General features: G+C 43.3%; 1 protein-coding gene across 2 annotated transcripts in view; it reads left to right on the forward strand.

Annotated features, from left to right (window-relative positions):
• The window catches only part of DOCK1 (dedicator of cytokinesis 1), a 502,522-nt gene that overhangs the window by 159,523 nt on the left and 318,250 nt on the right, over positions 1–24,749 (forward strand). For both annotated transcript variants that reach the window (XM_046651107.1, XM_046651115.1), the window contains exons 24-25: positions 12,051–12,121; positions 15,011–15,117. In XM_046651107.1, coding sequence (XP_046507063.1) covers positions 12,051–12,121; positions 15,011–15,117 — 178 coding nt within the window. The remainder of the gene's footprint in view (positions 1–12,050; positions 12,122–15,010; positions 15,118–24,749) is intronic.

Consider the following 24,749-nt stretch of genomic DNA (forward strand, 5'->3'; position numbering starts at 1 on the left):
GGGATAAAATGAGCAGACTGAGGAAAGCTGTGATGGTGTTTCTTCTAGAGCTGCATTGCCCTACTTAGATTTAAATCCTTTCAAATTAAATAAAGCTAAAATTTTTACTTCTCAGTCACCCTAGCCATATTTCAAGTGCTCAGTAGACACATGTATCTAGTGGCCACTGTATTGGACAGAGCAGATACAGAATATTTCCATCACTGCAGGAAGTTCTGTTGGACAGGGCTGGCTAGACCATAAATAGTGGAGTGACCACAGCAGTAATGTTCATGTGCTGGGGAGGAGGGTGGGGAAGGAGGCACTGGGTGGGGAGGAGGTGTCAGGATTCCACCCTGGAAAGGTGGAGCCATAATCCTGGCTCTGTCATTCCTCATCAAGGCATACCCCATCCCTGCGGGTCTCACCTGCTGTGTCAGAGCCAGGGCCCAGCACACGCAGCTCTTTGTTGGCTCACAGCAGAGGTCTCAGGCCCTTGCCTGTTAGGCACGATGTTTATTACTTCTCTCTAGTGAGACCAGGATAAGCACTGACAGTACATGCTTAGAAACTTACATAGTGATTTGACACCACTGTGTCATCCAAGTGGCATTTTGGTTTACTAGAATATCACTTTTATTGTATTTTACAAAGCTTTTGGTTGGAAACAGACTGAAAATGAAAGGAAACCTTCATCTTTTACTACAGGTAGAGGGAGAATCCTTGCCTTTTGGTCTTGGGACCGGGCGGTGCATTCATTTCCCAGGGGTTCCGTAAGAAATGAACACAATCTGGACCACTTCAAACAACAGGAATGAATTCTCTCATGGTTCTGGAGCCGTCGGCAGGGCCGTGCTGTCTCTGAAGACTCTAGGGGAGGGTCCTTTGCTGTGTCTCCCAGCTCCTGGCGGCTGCTGGCGGTCTGGCATTGCTTTTCTTGCTGCTGTATCCCTCGGCTCCTGCCTCTGCCTTCATCTGGCCTTCTTCCCTGCGTGTGCCTCTGTGCCCAGTCTCCTTTCTTTCTGTTATAAAGACACCAGCACTGGATTTAGGGCCAACCCTAATCTAGTGTGACCTCATCTTAATTTGATTTCATCTGCAAAGACCCTATTTCCAAATAAGTTCACATTTGCGTGTAGCAGGGGTTAGAACCTGTACATGTTTTTGGGGGACACAGTGTCACCCACTATGGTTGGGTTTGTGTGTGGGATGCAGGGCAGCCAATGTGCATGTGGCTTGGGGTTGGCTGGGAGTGGGAGGGCTATGCGGATCCCAGAGGGCTGGGTCCCTCTTTGATTTCACCGTTTCCTCTTCCCGAAGATGGTTTCTTCTCCCTCTCGGGCTACAGCTGCCTTTTGAGTGTCTCCACAACCTTGACTGTCATTTCTAGGTTTGTCTGAGGGTTGATGGAGCGGGCTGGGCTGTGGGTGGAAAAGAGCAGCCTGTGGGTTTTCTCCTTCCTTCTCCGTCTTCCTTCCTCTCTTGTCCTGCACAGGCCCCTTTTTCCACCCAGTTCTGCTCCTCAGAGGCTCTATTTTGTAAGATTGTTCAGACTGTGAGTCAAATACAAGTGTGATGTGTTATATTCTCCCGTTGCTGTTTTCAAACCGCTTCACTGCAAGTCAGGCCCTGAAGATGCTTTTGAACTGGACCATTTTCCTGTCTACCGACTTCTGAATTTCAAGTGTTTTTTAGAAAATCACCATCATTTGGAAGTCGTGCTTCGCTCCTGGAAGCTGTCTAGACAGGTAACCAATTTGGAGGCTTTGGGGCCCTGTTCATAGGGTCATCCTCTTCTCCCTGAGCCTCCTTAGGTGCATGGCTGTGTTGGTAAAAAGTAAAAAAAACCTTCGTAATTTAATTCAGGTTTGTTCTTGCCTGGATTACAGTAACACCCCTATTTAGAAGGACTCAATTCCTGGCAAATGGATTTTTGGAGGTTAAGGAGAGCACAGTGGCTCCAGAGACGAGGGTTTTATTCCCATCCGTGATGTGGTTAGCTGATTCCTCCCCTTTATTTCTCTTGCCTGGTACTGTTTGCTACTTAGTCCCACATCTGCTGGCGCCTGTGCTCTGCTGAGGGTTGGAGCTCTGTCCTCACTCCTTGGGTCCTGGCAGTCCACCCTGACCTTTCACTGTCTTATAGTTTGTTCTGTCCTTGACTGCACTCCCTTTTGGTCTCCTGTGCACCTGGCACCGGGGAATCCAGGATGAGACAGGAGCAGCCTCTGGCGCTCATTCCAGTAGTGTGTCTTACCTGTGAGAGAGGAGGTAGAGCCAGGGCACACCTGAGCTCGTGGTCCTCCATCCTTTTCATACATGGGCACATAGAAACTCATCATCCTTGTATAGCGCAGCTTCTCATGGCTGGAGAGGCTCCGGGACCCAGGTCTGGCCAGGCTAACCCAAAGGCTGAGCGCTTCTGTGCTCTGGGGACCCATTTGTGACATAGCCCCACGGGTGGGGAAGCTCTTGTCTAACCTGGTGGTTCTCAACCCAGGGCTGTTTGGGAATGTCAGGGGCATTGTGTGTTTGTGACAGTGACTCCGTGTGTGCGTTGTGTGCAGGGGGTTATTCCTGACTTTGAATAGGCAGGAGCCAGAGGTGCTAAAAGCCATCCTGCCGATGAAAATAGCATCCCTCCCCTGGGAAACAGGGCAAGACCCTCTACCCTTGTTGATATTCTCCAGGGAAGGCATAACACATTGTTTGTTTATCTACTTGTTTTTAATTTTGGTAAAAGCCACATAACATTTACTGTCTAAATAGTTTTTAAGTGTACATTTCAGTAGTGCTAACTGTATTCACATCGTTGAGAAGCAGATCTCTAGAACATTTTCATCTTGCAAAACCTAAACTCTATCCGTTAAACAGCTCCCCGTTCCCTCCAGCCCCCAGCCTGACAAACAGTTCTACTTTTGGTCTCCATGAGTTTGACTGCTTTAGAAATCTCTTATAAGAGGAATCATACAGACATGCATATTTGTCTTTTTGCAACTGGCTTATTTCACTTAGCGTAGGTACTCAGGGTTCATCTATGCTGCAACATATGTCAGAATTTCCTTCTTTTTTAAGGCTGAATAACATTTCATTGTGTGTATATATACCACATTTTCTTATTCATTCATCCATTGATGGACATTTCGGTTACTTCCACCTCTTGGCTATTGTGAAAAATGCTGCAGCAAACATGGGTGTTCACCAATCTCCTTGAGATCCTACTTCTAGTTGTTTTGGAGATAATACCTGGAAGTGGAATTGCTGGATCATATGGTAATTCTATTTTGAAGATTTTGAGGAATCTCCATACTGCTTTCCTTAGTGGCTATACCAGTTTACATTCACACCGACAGTGCAGAAGTGTTCCAACTCTCCATATCTTTGCCAACACCTGTTATTTTCTGTTCTGGTTTTTTTTTTTTTTTTGATAGTAGCCATCTTAATGCGTGTGAGGTGATATCTCATTGTGGCTGTGATTTGCACTAATGTTTAATGATTTTGACCATCTTTTCATGTTTGTTGGCCATAAGAAATTGATTTTTTTTTTTTAAAGATTTTATTTTTTTCCTTTTTCTCCCCAAAGCCCCCCGCTGTTACATAGTTGTATATTCTCCGTTGTGGGTCCACCCAGTTGTGGCATGCGGGATGGTGCCTCAGCGTGGTTTGATGAGCAGTGCCATGTCCGCGCCCAGGATTCGAACCAATGAAACACTGGGCCGCCTGCAGCGGAGCGCGCGAACTTAACCACTCGGCCACGGGGCCAGCCCCCATAAGAAATTGATTTTTAAGTATAAGAGCTTGTACTGGATTCATTGAAGTTCATATCTTTTTCATTAATTTTTTGGTTTGGACTATGTGATATTTAAACATGAAATTACTCATAGGAATGATTTCCTCTAACTGCTAAATTGTCACTTGGGATTGAATGAACCATAGCGTTTTGGTGGTAGAGATGGGGAATGCTATTTTAAAGACCAGAATATGCTTAAAGGAAGCTTGATTACAAACAGAAGAGATATTTTTAAATTTAAGATACATAAGATGTAGGTAGCCATTATTTAATAGGGTTTAAGGAATAGAAGCAGTTGTCATTATCTTTCTTTTTGTCTTGGATTTCTACAACGTGTAAACCAGGGTGGCTCAGAGTGGCACATGCTGGAATCTCTTCAAAGTGCTGTGTGTCTCTGTTCCTTAGCTGCACGAAGCCAGCATGTCCAGCCATCTGCCCTGTTTCATTCCTTCCCACTGAAAGGCACAACCTCGGGTCCAAGCATACCTATTGGCCAAGTGGTCTTACCACATTTTCCTGTATCACCAATGCTCTGGTTCTTCTGAGGCTGTTTGGCTATGCCTTAAATCTTCCAAAGAAGGAAAGCATAAGTCTGAAAGGAGAATTTGTGGGCCCTACATATTTTAACTCAAAACCTCCAAATGGAATCGTTTTAATAAGCGTTTTCTTGAGAAATATGTAAATTAATAATTGCTTCATACATTATTCAAGAAAAACTTATTTTGTATCACCGATAGCTCTTGTAATCTTATATAAAGATATGCTAATGGATTTAATTAAAATAATTATACTGAATAATGTAGTCTGAACTTTACCCTAAAATAGTGTCTATTAATCATCATCAGTAGTAATATTTTTAGCCAGAGAGACACTTACAACATTAAACTGATACTAGATAGAAAGTGCATTTATCGTTTTGTTTTACGGTTTGGATTAAGTTGGCTTTCTCATGAGATGCACGACAATTAAATTTGCTTAGAGAAGAGTGTAAAATTTATTCAATTTCTTGAACTTGAACTATTTCAGCAATTAGAAAACTTTCAGCGTTTTCTGCCATTTCATAATCCTTTTTATGCATTTTTTCCCCTCTAAAACTTTGGTTTCCATGTGCTTCTTGTCGTTTTGATTCAGTTCTGACCTCGCCTCCCTTCCTCAGTTAGGATTGCTGGGTACCATGAGTTCTTGATTGCCTGCATATTAAGCGATGACCCCAATTTTAAGCGAGACAGTCAGCAACTTGCCTGTCTTTTAATAGAATTAGAAGTAGCCTTCCTACTGGGCATGGTTCTCTCTAATTTTGTTTCTGAGAACTTTCCCTGGCTTGCTGGCTTTCAGTCATTGCTCAACGGTGAGAAGCCCTATTGTATTTGGTGGTAATTTCAGTTTTACCTAAAGCCTTCGTGTGTCTGAGTGTGCAGGAGACGCGAGTGCATATTCTCAGCACGTCAGTGTGTCAGTGTACACATGTCGATTGCCCCCAGGTCCAAGTACATTTAGAATTGGACCCATCCATTCTCAGGTGAACAGATGGAAGCTTTACCGAGTTCAAAGAGAAATGCAAGCCAGGTCTTAAACTGCTATTACCTTCAGTTATTTCGTAACGAATCTGAAGAAATAACTTTCTTGGAAAGCAAATATTGATTTGATAAGTTCAATTATGACTTAAAAAACAGGAGATGACTAAACAATGCTAAAAACAGTGCATTCATCTAAATTCCTCTATTGTGCTGTTCTCTCTTCCTCACTAGGCCTTGTCATGTGGCTGTGCTGTCATAGCTTATGTAGCCTATGGCTCATAGCCTGGGTGGGATGGAGGAAGAGGACCCGCTCCACACTCAGATCTGCCTCTTGAGCACATCCCATAGGCTTTATGCCCCTTTCCACTCTCATCCCCCATCCCACACGTCTAATGAATTGAGTAGTGACCGACCCACTGCCTGTAGGGGACCTAGCCAAGCCCTGGGAGGCACGTTGGGGCAAAGGGTTGCTGAATGTTCCAGCCTCTCTCCTCCATTCAGAAGAGCCTTGCACATTTGGAGAAAGATTTTGTTTAAAGAAAGAACTTATTTACAAAAGATAATGAGAGTAAGACAAAAACAGAAAAAAAAAAAATCCCTCAAATGCCCTCCATTTCTATTATCCTGACTACTTCTGTGATTTGGTGAATTAGTCCACTCAATATTTACCACTTTAAATAAGACTTCGTAAATGGAAGTTCTCACAGAGTGGTGTGTCAGGCTGGAGAGTTTTGCATGTTAAGGTTTTCCATGTTCATATTTGCACACATCCACATGCTCTCCTGCCTCCACTTCCTGTGGCAGCAATGCCCAACGTCTGTGGAGCACTAGTGATGTGTTAGAATAACGTGCTGAGCATTTTGCCTGCAAAACATCTTTCCAGCCTCCCACCAGCGCGCAGGGGCAGACACCATTAACCACCACCATTTTCCCAATAATAAGTACTTATAGGAAATGCCATCTTCTGAAGTTCACCTAGCAGGTGGTGGAGGTGAGCCTTGCAGACAGCCTGGCCCTGAACCCATTTCCTTGTCCAGTAACCGGCACTGCGTCCCGTGGATCGTGCCGGGTAGGTTCTCTTGCCTGCATTCGGAACTTTTATTTCTGGAGGTGTCTTTCTGTAGATAAGATTGTGCCCAGCGCAGTCTGCACCGTGCAGGAGCCCCGCTCTGTCAGTCAGGTGCGCTGCATCTTGGGAAGCTCTTGAAGCCGCAGCTCCTTCCGCTTGAGAGAGACGGAATTGAGTGAAGCAGCCTACAACTCCACAGAGGAAACAGGAGCCTTTGGCTGCAAACATGAGCAGAATCCAAAACACTTGAGATTCTCGACAAATAACCGATGTTAGAAATGGGCAAAGCTAGATGTGGTCCTTGACAGTAGTGGGCCGTGGAACGGCCTTTGCAGGAAAGTTAGAGAGCCTGTGGTCCGGTGGATGTCCCAGTTCCCACTGCCTCTTCTGGCTGCTCATCAGACTCGAGGGGATACAGTTGTTTCTCTTAGCTAAGGATGGCCATTTCTGTGGGCCGAAAGCAAAGAGGCAGAGTGTCTCTTGAGAATTCAGAGGTGACTTTACACGAGCTCTGTCAGTCTGGGAGTCCTGGAGGTTCTGCTCTGTCCAGGATCCTCGGCCAGGCCTGAGGGAGACTAGAGAGAAGGCATAGGCCCGGCCACAGCATGGGAGCGTCGTCGGGGGGATACAGACATGTCGACCCTGGATTACAGCCCATAACAGGAATATCTGTAGATGCCTAGCCCAGAATCCGTGTGTCTTGAAGATAATGATGTCAAAGCTAAGGACTGAGGAGTGTTCAGAGATTAACTCTGAGTGTTTTGGGGGCAGGGACAGGAGTAGGGGAGAGGAGAGCAGTGACCCAGGAAGAGGGAACAGCATGTGCACAAGCCTCTGAGCTCTGACCACAGCAGAGAGAGGGTCTCGTCCATGTGGGAAACTGGGCGAGGCGTCAGGTGGTTGGAGAGTGTCCTGCAGATGGAGGCAGAGACCACTGAGGGGGGACTTTGGGGAGGTGGGATCAGAGCCTCTGAGGATGCTGGGTATTTGGGTCTGTATCCCAAGACCGAGGTGATGCCACTCAAGTATCTAAGTTAGATTTGCATCTTAGGAAAGCTGCCCTGGCTTGGAGCAAGGCAGGAACTCAAGGGGGTCAGAGCAGAGGCAGGAGGTTGGTTAGGAGGCTGTGGCATCGTGCTCGAGGGAGATGAGAGTGGCCTGGACCAAGTAGTAGAAACTGTGGAAATGGAGAAGGCAGTAGAACCAGTGGGCATTTGATGGTGAGGATCCAGACTTTGTGATTGGTCAGCGGGGGTTGTGAGGGAGAGGGAGCTTCCAGCCTGTTGCTGTGACCTGGGGCTCAGCTGTGCAGTGCCCTGAGCCGAAAGCACTGGGAGGTAAGGTGTTGGTCTCCAACTGCGGCAGGTGGAATTTGCAGTGTCTGTGGGACAGCCATGTGCAGAAGTCCAGTGGCTGTTGGGGGTGTGGATGTGAAGCTCAGGAGAGAGGTGAGCCAGGGTGGTAGGCACCAGGAGTCCGAAGCTTAGCTGAAGGTGGGGTCCCTGAGGAGCATGTGGAGAAAGGAGAGTAGTCTAGAATGTGACTCCTCGAAAGAACACCCAACTTGAAGGGAGGGGTGGAGGACAGGGCCCTGCGCAGAAAGCTGGGGAGGAGTGGGTGCAGAGGAAGGCAGTGGCCTGGGAGTCAGGGTGGTGGATGCCACAGGAGGTGAGGGCTCATATCTGTGTCATCAGAAGGGTCACTTAAGAAAAGGCCTGAAGTCGCTGTGGCCTTGACAGGAGTGGAGATGTGGCAGCATCTGAAGTCAGGTTGCAGAGGGCAGAGGAGGGAATGTGCTGGGCGGTGGATGCTGGCTGAGCCCAGGGCTTGGGGAAGTGTCTGTGCAGGAGAGGAGGGAGGGAGCCTGGAGCTCTGGGGTGGTTTTAAGGTGAGAGACTGGTGTGGGCTCAGGGAGTGGGGAATGAGCCAGCGAGGGTGAGAACTGAGCCACTTAGAAGGACAAAGGGCAGGAGGTCCTCAAGCAGCCAGCTGGGGAATGGACCAGAGCCCAGAAGGCAGGATTCCTGTCCCTGGATGTGGGCAGGCGCTTCCTCCCTGAGCCTGGAGGGGTGGGCAGAGGCTGTGCTGGCAGAGGCCAGGGTTTCAGCTTAAGGGGGGTCAGCTCTGGGAATCCCTTTCTAGTGATAGTTTGTTTTTCTCTGAAGGAGGAGATGAGATGAATGGGGAGGGGATGGGTCCCAGGCTTGAGGAGAGGGAAGACAGACTGAAGCACTCACTGTGGGAAAGGAGAGTGGAAGAAAAGAGCCCAGGACCACCAGAACAGAGATGGACACGAAGTACAAGGGGTGGCACCCCCCACTCCTCCTTTACTTCATTCCCTCTGTCCTGTCCTTTTGTCATGTGATCCAGGACTGATGTCAGGTGTGTGGTCCACCTCTCTTCTCTCTAAACCCCATAAGACATAAAGTCTGTAAGATGTTGGGCTGTTGGGCAGAATTCTCTCTTAACCTGTATTTTGGGATTTCAGTGGGCACAACCTTCTCTCTGGGTGTCACCGTGACACCAGTTGGGGGCAGCCTTTGGGAGCCGAGGCCCTGCTCAGGTGCTCAGGCTGCCTGGTTAACACAGCGCCCGGGGAGCCCCAGGCAGCGAGGGGAAAGTGGGCCATTGAGGCCTGTCTTGTTTGTCACTGTCCGCTTTGTCCATGTGAATTGGAAGCCATCAAGTTGCCACAGGTAGACAGTGCTCTACTGGGTGCAGGATAACGTGCAGGAAGCTGATGCGTTCTTTGCCCTCAGGACCATCACCAACCAAATGAGATGCTGTAGGGCCTGAGCAGGGAGTCTGTGCGAACGCCTATTATTAAATGTCACGATAAATAGTTTGTAGTTTTTCAAAGCAACTCTGAGCTAGTTGAAGCAGAACTTTCGGAACCAGAATGAAGTTGTTTCTGTTTAATAATGTTCTTTTCAAAAGTTGCCTTTCAAAGCGGATAGTTGGAATCCCTGGATGCAGCCAGCATCGAAGGAGAGGGTTAACACCTGGAAAAAAGCATTGCTGATGCTGTAGTGCAGAAGGTACTTTCTCGTCCTTTATCATCTTGACTGTGAAGCGTTGAGAATCGTGGTGACGATTGAGTGTGGTGGTTTCACAGTCACCTGGGAGGTGGACAGACTTGCTCCAAATTCCAGCAGTGCCAGTCCGGACAAATGACTTCGCTTCTACTTTCTCATCTGTGAGAGGGGTAGTAATACACCTCTGTCATATAGCTGTTCTGAGGATTTGTTGTGTCAATAGAGTCGAGCACCTAGAAGAGTGTCTGCCGTGTACACAAGACTCACGTGTCACAGATTAGGAAACTGGGACTCATTTGAAGTGACTTGAGCCTGACCACTTCACTCTTTGGCATCAGAGTTGAGACTTGGGTCCAGCATTCTCTCCGGTGTTTTCCATGCCTACCTATCCAGGTAATATGTTTGTATTCATTTTTAAAAGTAAGGTGTAATTTGCATACGGTCATATAGTAGAGTTCCATCAACCCCCTACGTTCGTCATCCCCCAGTATAGACAAGCCCTCACCCCACCTCCATCCTCTGGCAGCCACTGAGGTGCTCCCCATCCCTATAGTTTTGCTTTTTCTAGAATGTCTAAAAAATGGAATCATACAGTATGCAGCCTTTTGAGTTTGTCTTGTTTCACTTCTCTGAGTGCACTTGAGATTCATCCATGTTGCCTGTAAGGGACTTGGTTTTTTTAAAAATCTTTTTATTGCTAAATAGTATTCCATTGTATGGATTCACCTCTGAGGGACATTTGAGTTGTTTCTAGTTTTTGATGATTACAAATAAAGCTGCTGTAAACATTCACATACAGGGTTTTGTGTGAGCGTAACTTTTCATTTTATTTGGGTCAAGACCAAGAGTGCAGTTGCTGGGCCATATGGAGGGTGCATGTCTAACTTTATGAGAAAGTGCCAGGTGCTTTTCCAAAGTTGCTGAACTAGTTTTGCATTCAGACTAGTAGCATCTGCAAACAGCTCTTGGTATTGTCCGGGGTGTGTGTGTGTGTGTGTGTGTATGTGTGTTTGTTTTTGGGTTTTTTTAGCAATTCTCATAGATATTAGTGGTATCTCATTGTGGTTTTAATTTGCTTTTCCCTGATGACTAATGATTCTGAGCATCTTTGCAAGTGCTAATTTGCCATCTATATATCTTCTTGGAAAAGTCTCTTCAAATCTTTGGCCTGTGTTGGGGGTAAGATTCCTATCTTACTATTGAATTTTAAGAGCTCTTTGTATATGCTGGATACAAATCTTTATCAGATATGTGATTTGCAATTATTTTCTCCCAGTGTGTGGCTCATCTTTTGTTATCTTAGCAGAAGTTCTTTTGAAGAGCAGAAGTTCTTTATTTTGATGAAGTACACTTTTTCAGTTTTTTCTTTTACAGATCATGCTTTTGGTGTCATATCTGAGAAATCTTTGCTTAGCCCAAAGTCACAAGTATTTTCTTCTAGAAGTCTTATAGTTTTAAGTTTTACATTTAAGATCTATGAGCCATTTTAAATTAATTTTTATATAGGGTGTGGGTATGGAGTGAATTTCGTTAGGTGGTGGAGGTGGAGGGGTCTGTGTCCCTTTATTGCAAGTGACCATCCATATTCAGGGTATTATGTTTATGGTGGGTTTCTGCCTACTTGCTTTTGGAAAATAGTATTAACAGTTGTTTATGTAACAGGTGTGGTATTTTCCAGTGTTCAACGTGTTATCCTATTCTCTTTTCAGTTTCATTTTGAGCTTTAATGAAACCGCTGGAGGTGTTTGGCATGAGTGTTATTTTCCTCCATTTCATTCAGGGAGGGAGGAATCCAGCCTGTTATAAGGAGTCACTTAGATTCACGTTGCAGGAAGGGGAGGCAGCCAGCATCAGAACACTTAAAATCCAGAAACTTTTCCCAACAGGATGTATTGAGGGGGCTGAGACTCTGGCTGCCCATGGAACTGAATTTTCATTGTAGCTCAGTTGAGTACTAGCTGTGTGGTCAGGGGCAAAGTGCTTGACATCTCCATTGTCCGTATCCTTGCCTTCCAACACAACTAACTCTCAGTAGGAGGTCTGTTGGGACTAAAGATGAAATGTACAGGGGCCCTAGCATAACACATAGCCTGTATTAGGATCTATCATTATTCCCATCCCTCTATTTTTTGAGAGAGTGGGTTTTCTAGAAGATACAGGATATGAATATAAGAGATAAAGTTACTAAAGAAAAAAATGATTCCTAATTAAGGGATACACAGATGTACAGGAAAACTGTTTTGGAATGGAATGAAGACAATTATTTTAATTGTTGAATATGATGGAGCTGCGGGGACTCGAATGGAAGAGGATTCTTCTGAGGGCACAGGTCTTCATTCGCTGTAACTTCCTTAGAGTCAAGGAGAAAAATCACATAAAAGCTTAGTACAGTATAGGCATTTGGCAGAAGGCTATAAATGTTGGCTTCTATTATTATTGTTATTATGTATCAAGATTATGATGTAATAAATCATCATTGTTTGTGGATCCGAAGTTTTTTCTTTGCTCTGTCTTTGTTGTGTTTAGCCATCAGCCTGTCATCTAGAAAGTGGTCTTTCTCTTCTTGGTGTGTCTGTGGTTCTTTATAGTAATTATAAATTTGTGTTAACATTTGCCAGACTGCATGAGGCTCAGCATTCTTCTCTGGTCTTGGTTTGCAGGGAGCAGCGCTGAAATACTTGCCTACAATCGTCAATGATGTGAAATTGGTGTTTGATCCCAAAGAGCTCAGGTAAGGAAGCACCCCGGGCGAAGGCATCCTGTGTGTCTCCTTTTCAGTGCATTTAATTTATGAGATGCTTGGGGTTCTGTCTCATATTGGCAGAGGTCAGTGCCCTGGATTGTTCTGGAACATGTGCTAGTGGTGGTATCTGTGCCACTTCACTAATTCTGTCTTTATATGAAAAAAGTATCATCTGTCAACAGTCACAATATTTTCTTTAGAGGGTTATTTATAGCTCAATGGGTATACAATACAAATTTGGCGTTTTGCATTTTTCTAGTGTTTGAAAGTCAATGTGTGGTTGTTGGGCTTTGGTTTTGTTTTCAGCACCTAAAAATTTTGCCACAAAAGCTTTAATATTCGTGTCTCGCCTCCTCTTCCTCATAACACGCACCGCTTCTCTTGGGGAGCCCCTCAATGAGGGGCTCTGAGCCTCAGGCAGAAGTTGTCATCTAAAATAGTCAAAACAAAACATAACTGTGGGAAGCTGGTCCTTGGGCTTTCAGACTGAGGGGCGAGGCCGGGGCCCAGTCCTTCCTTTTACTTCCTGATTTTACCGCCCTCGCCGTCCAAGAAGCCCGGTCTTGGTTGTTTAATGTGAGGACGTTGCTGCCGTGCCTCCTGTCTCCCCCCAGCTGTCTACAGCCCAGTCCTCATCTGCTTGTTGGTTTGGTTTTGATTTAACATTTGACACCATAAACTACCTGCAGGTGATGGCACCAACGCTGTTTTTACCAGCCAAAAAAGCCCACTTAAATATTAGTTAAGGGCCACCTGTCCCCCGGGTGGCTAAACTGAATGAAATATGGCACCCTTCCTGTGCTTTCTGTTCACCATAGGTCACTCACGCCCTGGAAGGGAAGGGCGAGGGGCTCTTGGGGAGCTGCTCTTCCCCACCAATCATCCTGTTTCTGATGAGCCTGAGGATTTAGAGTCCTGCATGGACACATTTATTTCATGCTCCCGGGAACTGCCAACACTGGTTATACTGTAACATGCCCTAAATGAGAACAGGAGGAACAAACGGGCACCGGCCCCATGTCTGCCCTCCCAGGGCTCTGGAATGCCCTGACCCTGAGCACAGCTCTCCAAGGGTGGCCCCCGAAACAGCAGCATCGTCAGTCCCTGGGAACTTGTTAGAAAATGCTGAGTCTCGGGCTTCTTCCCAGATCTGCTGGATTAGAAATTGGTGGGGGTAGGGGCCCGGCCATCTGGTTTTAACGAACCCTCCAGGCACTTCCAATGAATGCTCGTGTTTGAGAGCCTCAGGTCTGGAGAAACAGGACTTGACGGGAGCTGTGGTTGGGTGGGCCATCGCCGTACTCTGCGCCTGTCCTCAGTGTGCACTGGGCTCAGGCCCTCGTCCATTAGAGGTTCACAGTTGGTGCTTGTGCCATGTGCTTGGAGATCCAAGGAAGACCCCCTTCCCTGGGGCCTTTATGGCTCTTTGTGCCTGCGTGTGTCTTCAACACTTTATCTACTGATTTAAAAAAAATGACATTGAAAATCATTTATGTATTTTTTCCTGTTTAGAAAATTGATTCATATTTTGATGCAACAGAAGAGATCACAGAGGAGAATAACTCAAACTTAATTCCACTACCCAAAAATAGCTAGAAGGATCTGGATCCTCTGTTATCTTTTGTGCATGCACACACACTCATGCGTGCACACACGGATACCCCTAAAAAATTCAACGTTATATTCTTTATTTTACGATCAGCTCCTGCACTTAAGACGTCTTGTTTTCCCACATCGTGAAGTCGTCTCTCCATCATAATTTTTAATAAATTCATGGTGTTCCATCCTGTGCTGGCCCATCATTTAGTTAAGTAGCAGCAGTAGACACTGACATCGATTATGTGCTATCTCCCCACAGAATAGGCTTTACACAAAGCACTTTCCGTGTATTGTCCAATTAATCTTTACAATAACGGTATGTCCTAGATTCTGGTGTTAGCCCACTTTTATGCCAAACAAGTGTTCTTCTAACACTCCTTCAAAGCTTTATTGGCCAATTGTAAATTTTTCAAAACATCTCTACTGAGATATAATTTAGGTACTATAAAGTACATCAGTTTTAGAGTGTTCAATTAAATGGTTTTCAGTATATTCACAGAGTTGTGTGACCATCACCATAATCCAATTTTAGAATATTTTCATCACCCCAATAAGATTCCTTATGCCTATTAACAGTCATTTCCCATTCTCACTCAGCTCTAGGGAACCACTATTCTACTTTCTATATCTGTAGATTTTCCTTTTCTGAGCATTTCATATAAGTGGAGTCATACAATATGTGGCCTTTTGTGACCGTCTTCTTTCACTTGGCCTAATGTTTTCAAGGTTTATCCATGGTGTCAGAATTTTATTCCTTTCTATGGATGAATTGTATGGTTAGGCCACATTTTGTTTATCCGTTCATTAGTTGATGGACATTTGGGTTGTTTCCACTTTTTGAGTATTATGAATAATGTGGCTGTGATTCATGTGTAGATATATATTTTCATTTCGGTTGGCTATATACCAAGGAGTGGAGATGCTAGGTCACATGGTAACTGTGTTTCACATTTAGAGGAGATGACAGTTTTCCAAAGTGGCTGCACCATCTTACATTCCCACTGGCATGGTCTGAGGGTTCTGATGTCTTCACCTCCTAGCCAACACTTGTTATTGTCTGTCTTTTGGATTATAGCCATATTAGTGGGTGTGAAGTGAAAAGTAAAGCATCATTTTTTGGGATGAGATTTTGGCTCATATTGTATAATGGGCATTGTCCAATATTCTGGTGGCATTTAATGATCATTTAATGACCTTGCATCTTGGTACTGTCTTGTTACACATTGGATCATTTTGCTGTATATCCCTAATGCATATCCCTTATGTTTTTCCTCATAGCAAAATGTTTACTGATTTCATCCTAAATGTTCCCATGGGTTTGCTGACCATTCAGAAGCTGTATTGCTTGATTGAAATCATTCACAGTGACCTCTTCACACAGCATGGTGAGTGGAACCCTGAGAATCATTAAATTGTCACATTATTCATTGTCTGTAGACCTTGCCCCTTCTGAATTCTCTCCTCATTGCCAAAAGGAGTGGAGGTTGCATCCAATTAAAACAGCTCCATTACAAGACAGGAAAATTTAGCCCTTACAAGAGAATGGTAATTGACATATAGTGTAGGTAATAGATCATTGAAAAATGAAGGCAAAACCTCGTAGTTTGTCATTTAGGTGTACACCAGAGCCCTCGGATAATCAGCATACATTGTAGCCTTTAAGATAATGTGATTGTCTATCCCGGGGAGGCAATCACTTGCTTCCATTGAGATGATTGCAAAGAAAACTTTCAAGTTTTCTTTAAATTTAGAAGTAATGGTTCTCTCTTATCCTGAACTTTGTATTCTTTGCCAGGGTTTCTTCAAACCCTGCTCAAAGTAATAAGAATTTTAATGATTCCTCAACTCATTTATCCTGAGGAACACCTTATATTTCCCCATGTTATTTCCTTACCGTTTTTATTAGTCATTTCCTTTCTATTTGGACAGACTGAATTAACATTTTACACTTGTCAAGCAGTTTTATTGAAAGCTTAAAACTTTTGCATAATTTCCCAACCTTCCTCATTTATTAGAGGCAAATGTGAAGACTGTTGAGTGGCATTCTGACTGAGAGGCATAGATTTATTCTGTTCCATTTGTGTCTAGATGGTTCCATTCATTTTCTTTCATCCCCATGTGTGATGTTGTTTTAGTGATGGAGTAGGCCAGGTCTGGAATGTCCCTGTTGAGTTACTGGCTGGACTGAGAACTCAGTGTGTATTTGGCTTAGTCCTTTGTATCTTCTGGGCTACCAGACTCTGTGTTTGCCTGCTGGCTTTAATTTTATTTCTTGATTTAACTTTATAAAATGCACTGGAGTCTACACTTAACAGCTAAGGCTCATGTTAAGAGAAAATGTTAAGACTTCACTTGGGTGGGAATGTTCTTCTAGGGAAAAAATGTCAAACCAAGAAGTGGGTGGCTTTCTGTAGCCGCCCCCCCCTTGCAGGCCTCTCTCTGGGCCAGAAGCTCATTCTCACTTTCATAAAAGAAAGTCAACTTTGTCATCATTGTTTGAGACTCAATAGACATGAATCTCCTCCAAGCCATTAATCCCGACTGTCCATATTTCAGGTTCTCATTGGAGGGCTGGATCTTGCATTGCTCATTTAGAAGGTGTCTTCTAAAGCTTGTGGACACTATGGGGCTCAAGGAAGGCATGATGATGGAGGTGATGGGTAGGGAAACAGTTTCATTGTTTCCTTCTATATTGACTAAACTTTATACCAGAGCAAATAAAATCCCCTGAAAGTTTTATATCTGGGTCTTATTAGGTAGGTTACTAATGCCCCTTCTTCCAACCATTCAACCCCAAAATACACACACACACACACACACACACACACGCATTCATGCACTCACACCTTCCCCCCCCCCCCCCCCCGCCCCCCGCAGTGCCACCAGTGAGTTAACAATTGTCAATGAATGACAATGGTCAGTGGACTGATAGTAGCTGACTTTTATTGAGTGCTGATATAGGGAAGACCTTCTTGAGGATGTATTTAAATATATTTCAAAATTTCTTGCAAAACTTTGTTCCATGTATCATTTAGCTCTCCTTGAATAAGGATCTAAGACATAAAAGAGTCAATTAAAAATATTTAAAATAGAAGGAAATGTTTTCTTCTCTTGAAACTTACTCTATTTCTTTAGCTAAGAGAAAGCTTGAAGGGGAACTTACTGTTTATTTTTGGTAATTGTGCTGGCCTAGGTGTTGGGTGATGGTGTTTTTCTTCCTCTTTACTGTGCCCCATTTCTGTTTTCACTCTTGTTCTGTAAGGCTTTTATCATAGACTGCCTCAAGTCCTCTTTTGGAAGTATGCAGTGTGCAATTAAATACCTAGTTTTGTTTAATACGGAGTTACCAGGACATATGATATTTTGGAATTATTAGCCTAGTATTTTTTTAAGTACAAAGTTAGGAGTTTAATCTTAATAGCAAGTTGCACCCATCATAGTAAATGAGATTGTACAAAATATATGAATCCAAAATTATCATGGGCTAAATGAGCTGAAATTAGCCTGGAGCTTCGTGTCTTACGAGCAGTTCCAGAATTGGCCCATCAGTAGAAGTTGTTTAAGCCATAATCGGCAGCCCAAATGTGCTTCAAATGCTCACTGGCTGCCTGGAAGCATTTCAGAATGCATTGTCCCATGTAAAAATGGCCTCACTTAGAGGCTTTGAGTTTTAAGAATCTTTCTGGGTAAGGATAGCAGAGCCAGCCCTGCTTTTTCTCATCTGCAAGCTCCCTGATTCTTCAAAGCAGCCAACATCTGTCTTACCTCCTTGTCAGGAAAAACTTATCAGTGGAAATCTTCCACTTGGTCTGTTCTTACAAAGATGTTATTACTTTTGCAAAATATTCTGTGCTACCTTTTGTGCAAATATTTAAAGCCAAACCATTTTCTGATAAGATGTGATGGCCGAGATTTCTTGCTTTGTTCCATTTCTTGTTAATTTGTAAAAAATGTAGTTGTCTCTGTCCTCTTTCCTGATCCCAGTGGAATCAGTCAAACTAACTTCCCACGTGTCCAGAGTTTTAGAACTTGATGTAACTAGATTTAGTTGCCCAAGCTACTAAATGTGCCAGCCCTTGGGGAACATTCTTTTGGGGCTGTGGTCAGAGTACATCACAGTGCAGCTCCTCCGGTGACCTCTGTGGGCTCCAGGGCTTGTCATTGCTTATCAGCACATGTGTTGCCCACTCATGGAAGACACTCAACTTAATTGTTTTGCTCTGAAACATTTATTTCCATCTCCCTCCACTATCAAAGACATTCCATCGTTTTAAGGGACTCACTTCAATGGTAATGACAAGCTGATCTGTGTGCAGTGAGGCTGGCAGTGAATTCTGAAACTGGAATTGCTCCTCTGCAGAAAAGCCTTCCTTTGCCAGGTTTGGGTCCTGGTAGGCTAAGGCTTACAGTGACCTGATTGTTTTAGCCCTGTTTTTCCTGTTGCTCCTCTTCTGTCCCTTTACGGGACACGGAAACTGAGGATTCATCGGGCTGAGTTTGTTAGGCTACAACAGGAGATCTGTCTTTTGGCTAATAGGATTGTGTTTGTCTGGCCCCAACCTGTGTGGACAGCACAGCCGCCGTCACTGCTGTCTGCTCACAGGTGTACCAGTTGCGATACTCCTTCTGAATCAGGACTTTGCAACTCTTGATGCCTCCACAGCCTCCACCCTGGTCCAAAGGAAATGGGAGTTCTTCACAGAGCTGTCTCCTCCCACTGCTCATTTCCAGTTGCCATCTTAAGAAGTCATGCCTCATCACTAGAACCTGGGCCGTAGTCTGCGTTGTAGTTGCAAGGGTGGCTGTGGACTTGAGTTCTGGCCTCTGTACAGCAGAGACAATGTAGGAATTGTCCCTGATGTAAGAAGGCTGTTCAGAAGCTGAAGTGCAGACCTGACCACATCAGAGGTCAGTAGTAGACTGCTGATAAAGCCAGTGCACCAGGCCTTCTGGAGACTTCTGACCACTCGTTGTGCTTGGTGATGTGTGAGCCATTTTGGCCTTTTCTCTAAGTACCTTCTCCTTTCCCTTTGATTTTTAAAAAAATGAATGACTGCTTTGCACCACTTTTCCTGCAAGTAATTTAACTCCCTCATTAATAAAGAACTGTTTCTTTCTGATGCCCTTTCTATGATGAGGGCAGGTAGTACACAAGAGGATTGGGAGTGTGTGTGGGCTTTATGATCAGATTGCCTGGGTTCAAATCCTGCCTCTTTTACCTGCTAACTCGGTAACTTTGGGTAAGTTATCCTCCAGGCTTCTTTTTCCTAAGCTGCCCTTTTCTTGTTGCCTGTGTCATATGTTTTGAGGATTAATATATGTTTAGTCCTGAGATTTGCACTCAGCATTTAATGCACATTCAATTAATGTTAGCCATGTCTGTCACTTTTGTTGAGGATTCAGTAGAAAAATGGCAGGTAAGATCCTGCCCTCATCAGAGAGGATAATTAGAATGTCAAATATGAGCTGAAAGGCAACAGACCTGGACCAAATAATGAAACGGATTACACTGAGAGCTTTCTCTGCGAATTGCTGCATAAAACACCCTGAGAAACTCTGCCCCATGGCTTCTCATGGCACTGTCCACAATGTGAAATCATTGCATATTTTTACTCCTTGCCTTACTGTCTGTGGTCCCTCCCTAGAATGAGAGCTCTCCAAGCAGGGCCTTCTTCATCTTGTTATTACTCTGTTGCTGTAACCTAGATTGGTGCCTGACCCAAGGCACACTCACAATGCATATTTATTGAGTGATCAAAATTGGACTTGGATGTTCAAAACTAGCACTTCTTTTCCCAGGGAGTAGCACAGAGAAGGAAGTGTGATCAGCTATGTACATATGTAGTTCACTTGATCTAAGGGAGGAGAGGCTTTGTGTTTACATGGGAAGCTGGCTGTCTCTGCTGGTCTTGGCTGTGAGTGGATTGGTCATGGAGGAGGAAGGAGATGTCTTTGAGGTAGGGTAACGTAAAGAGAGAAAGAAAAGGAAGAGTCATGAGAGACTCGATATGGAGGGTCTTATGTGAGTAGTCTTATAAAATTAAGCCTATCTTGTATTTGCTTTTGATCTAATTATCCTCAAGTTTTGTGGAAATACGAAATAGGGGAGGGCACGGTTCAACTCCACCTCTGGATTCAAGATAGCTTTTTGTTAAAATTATGGAAAATTTTAAACATACAGAAGAGTGGAAAGAAGAATGTAGTGAACGCCTTTGGACCCCTCACTTGGCTTCAGAAGTTATCAAGTCGGTCAATCTTGTTTTTATCTATGCACTTCTCTCCCAGATATTTTGAAGCAAATCCCAGTCATCACAGCATTTCATTAGGATATCTTTTCAAATGCATGGTGGTGTTCAAGAGTGAATGACATTGTTTCAGAAAAGGGAGGATGTGCAGAGGGGCTGGTCCCCATGCTGGTTTCTGGAATCCACCTTGAATGTTCCTGCTCCTGCTCCTGTGCTGAGGTGAAGGGGTTTTGACTCATTAGCATGCTGTGCACGAGAGCCAATGAATGGGCAGTAATGGCTTCCAAGCGTTGTCTCGTGATGTGACTTGACTACTGGGAAGCTGGTTAAATAGATTATGCGCTTCACAAAAAGATGACTCTTGCATGTAATCTGTGGTGTGGAGTGAACAGATTTTCAAAGCAAGATACAAAGAGACAGAAAGGTCAGAGCTTCATAATTTGTGCATTTGTAGCTTTGTTCCCATGTGGTTATATTGTTGCCCACATATCTGACAAAAGCTGTAAAAATTAAAGCTGAAATCCTATTATAGAAATGAAAAGTTTCAATGTAATTAAATTAAAATAAACACTAGGACACTGAGGTTTAGGATTTATGCCCACAAAAATGTTTTACATTAATGTTATAGAAATTGGAATGAAAGGAATCAACGTGAGATAGCATTAGCTTTTAAATTAGTCAAGAGCTTTGGACATGCTTGCAAAGAAGGCTTTGAGTTAAGGTGGGAGACCTGGTGGAACACGTGCCCTTACCCGCACAGGCTCCTTTCCACTGTGGTTCTGAACCTGAGACCTTTGGAAAGCTCGCTGCAGTTAACACTGAATCATTTCTTTCCCTTTCAAGGTCTAATCTTTCCATAGTCCCGTATGGAAAGTAGCCAAAGCAATGGACAGATTTTCTTTAGCACTTCCTATGTACTTATCATTGTGTCTTAAGGAGTTTTTTTGTTTGTTTTTGGAGGCTAGTGTAAGATTTGAAGATTTAGTGGCAAGACAATCCCTTTGTGGTCTTGACAGTAGTTTCATACTCTTGGTAGATTACTTCCTTCTAAGCTCACTTTTCATTGGCACCCCTTTGTCTGTTTTTGTGTTTTGGATTTTTTCCCCCGATGGTTGGAACCCAGCAGTGGGTAGGAGTGGGACATGTGCTATCCTCTCATTCCCTGCCCATTCCCGTGGTTCTTTTCCTCAATATAGCAAACAGGCTCCTTTTAGACAGTGTTCATCAGCCTCATAAAACTTCATTTGTGTTCCAAATTGAACAACACAGAGGTTCTTAAAAATGTAGGCCTTGAGAGCTTAAATTATTTTCCTCATTCTTGTTTTCAAGCGGAAGGATTCTTTCCGTTATGAGGCAAAGTAACACTCTCCTTTTTAATGTGGAAACATTAGTTACAGCAGCCCTTTGAAATCTGAGGGCAAAGGCCCAGATACCTATTGGGACTAGCTATTAGGAAATATTGAAGTCAGATTTCCAGACTGTTTTTTCATTTTGATTAGATCCAACATAGAGAATTTATATCTCTAAAAATTATCTTATTAATCAATTTCTTGTGCTTTAAATTGTAGAAAGAAAAGGTGTGTGTTTAATACAAACCCACAATAAAATATACCTTCTTAATGCTTTGATCTGTAAACAAATCAAAATAAAGTCTCTTGAGCTTCTCCACTGTGGAAAATGGAGAAATATTTCTCCTTATTGAAAGGGATCTTAAACTCAGAGCTACTCTGTAGTAGTTTTGTTAACTTGATGGATGTTGTCCAGAAAGAAAAGTTGGGGTTGAGATCATCATGTGCCACAATCACTTAATGTGCCAGTTGTTTAGCATTCTGGAGTACTTTAATTAGATAGTTGTGCTGATGACTTCTAATGAATGTTACCAGCTGTGAACCCCAACGACTGATTCTTTTAAATAATGGGAAATATGAATGTTATTCTCTCCTCTTCTATTTTTTTTTCATGCCTTGAGAAAATTTTAATCTTTATCTGTAAAGTACTGTACCTTTTTCAGCCCTCATTCTATATCTTTCATTAATAGTGTTTTTGAAAAGCCTGTTTGTTAAAACAGTGAAGCCCTTTAGAAATGGCTTGATAAATCTAGGAGGGTGAACTCAGTTTTAGTTTCTTAATTATATCTATTTCAATTCCATTGAAATTTGTTGAGCACCTACCATGTGCTTATGACTGTTGGTTGGTGAGTTTGATTTCTCTGAGAGGCTTCAGAGCCATCAACTTAAAAATGTATAATTGGGAAGACTAATTCTCTTAATTTATAGATAAGGACATAGGAGTTAAGTAACAAATCCTAGTCTGTATAAGCAGGACCCAGACAGGGAGCTGTCCACCATCGTGGTGCTGATTAAGGAGTTTTGTTACCAATCCATCACCTGCTCTTTTCGTAAACTGTTTCACACCCATCATATGAGTTATGCATTTTGAAAACTGAATTTACTTCAAATGCCATATAGAACAAGATAAAATACAAATATATGAATAAATAAACACGTAAATGAATTAAACATAAATAAACTATGTAGTGTACTCATATGCTCATGGAATTTTCATCGTTTTTCTCTTTCTGTGAGGGGAGTGTTATCTGTGATCAAATTGGCAGTGCCAACAATTCCTCAGAGTATAGTTGGTCTAACCTTTATCTTAGTCTATTGACTCTCTGTTCTGTGCCCACCTCTGTGTGGGCTCCTACTTCTGTTACTTCATGTTGGGAGCAGGAAGAGCAATCTCGGAAGAGGCTGCCTTGATTAGGCACCAGGACAGCAAGTCCCTAAGTCTTCCCATTTCATGATTCCCTCCGGGCCCTACAAGCTGAGCTCCGTCCTTGCATGATATGTTGCCTACAGTAACTTGCCTGGGACAGTTGGAGGAGCCCCAGGTCAGCCTACAGGCTCCTGTGTTCTCCTTCCAGACCTCATTCTTTTTCTGTTCCATGGACACCTCTCTGAGTGCACAGACCTTCCCTCAAGATGGAATGTACCAGTCTATATGTTTTTGACATTGTTTTTAAAATATGCATTTCATTGTTGGGACAACCAGGAGAGGCATGTGTGCTGGACCTCATTGACCAAGACCTGTGTTGTGGGTTACCTTCACTCTCCTGGTTAAAAGAATGCATACCACTCCCCAGCCCTGTGTATTCTTTCTTGTATTTTTTCATCCTCAGTGTGTAGAGATTCTGCCCAAGGACTGGCACACCTGTAGGATTCCTTCTGAACTTCCCAAGCCACTTCCTTGATGTACTTCCATCCACCTAGAGAATAGATTCCTAGCTTGACCATTAGAGCCCACACAGTCTTCCCCAGCACTTTTACTTGACTCTAATTTTTTCATCTACTTATAGATGGGACTTATTTGTGACTGTTCTCCATTGGTTCCTCTTTCATTTCTTTCTTCTGACAAATTATTTATTACTACAATACTAATGAATGTTTAACCCCCATTATTATACTTCTCCAAACTAAAGGATACAAAATATCTGCTGCCCCACTCCCTTTTCCAAAAGATGACACACTTTTTACTAGACCCAATGGCTTTATCCAGAAGACAGTCTTAGACCAGCTTCTTTTTCCCATTGTTTCTGCAATTTATATCCTGTTGTGCTCCTCCTTCCAATTTCCAAGATACTTTTAATTCCTCTATCACCCTCTTAATTAAAATTCTGTGACATTGGGCATCTCAAAGCTGAAATGTAGCTTACCTTACTTCTGATCATTTCAGCACTCAGCTGAGTGGCACTGAGGATCTGTGACCACATCCTGACCAGAAGACTTACAAAGGTGCTGCTGGTTGATAGGGATAAAAACACAGTTGTATTTACTCCATTTCACAGACAAAGAGACTAAAGTTCAGAAAGTAAAAATAACCTACCTAATAAGCTTAGTCAATGTGAATTTATTCTCCTGGTATTGCTCACTCTCATGACTTGTTACATTAAAATGATTCTTGGGAAGATTTAATTTGCGTTTGACATGTTAGATACCTGAATCATACATGTTTACAGGCATGTGCGCATGTCTGGATCATTTACTCTAAGATGTTCCGGCTTTAAGATCAGGCATCTAATTCCGGCTCTGCTGCTGCTTAGTGGTGTAATCCCCACACATCCCTTCTCTCTGATTCCTGGCTCGCACTCTGTAAAATGTGGACATGAGTAGATAGTTCCTTATGATTCCTTCCATTGCTGACTCTGTTTTCTGCACTTCTGTTGCTTGAAGACTTGCAAAGAGGGAGAAATCATTTGAACAAATTGAATCATGTGGGTACAGAGTTCTTAGATGGTTGAAAAATAAGATGATTGTCTATAGAAGATAAATAGTGAGCATCCTCCATTTATATGGCTCTTACTGTTTAATTCTCATTAAAAGTGTTAATCTGGATCTCAGTTCTATGTAACAGGCTCAAGGTTATTAAATGTACTTTATGGATCATTTGTTTAATGTGACCAAACTAAAAATTAAGAAGCATATTACTCAGTGTTCATAAAACGAATGTTTTAAATGGACAAATTCATTCTCATATTTGCATCTTGCTTTAGTGTAGAGCTGTAATGGGGTTATAGACAGATATTCTGCTTGGACATTTATAAGCTGATGATGCCTGTTGAATACCTTTTATAAAGATTAATATTTTTTACTCTGTGCCCATTACCAGAGCATTAATCATCACAGCTTCAGCCTGCACAGCTGAGGATGAACAGATGTCAAATTATTGCTGTCTGTAATCATAGTGGATCACACTGGGAAAGGAGGATGTGGAAG

The sequence above is a fragment of the Equus quagga genome, chromosome 2, assembly GCF_021613505.1.
Source record: "Equus quagga isolate Etosha38 chromosome 2, UCLA_HA_Equagga_1.0, whole genome shotgun sequence".
In the NCBI taxonomy this organism is placed as follows: Eukaryota; Metazoa; Chordata; class Mammalia; order Perissodactyla; family Equidae; genus Equus; species Equus quagga.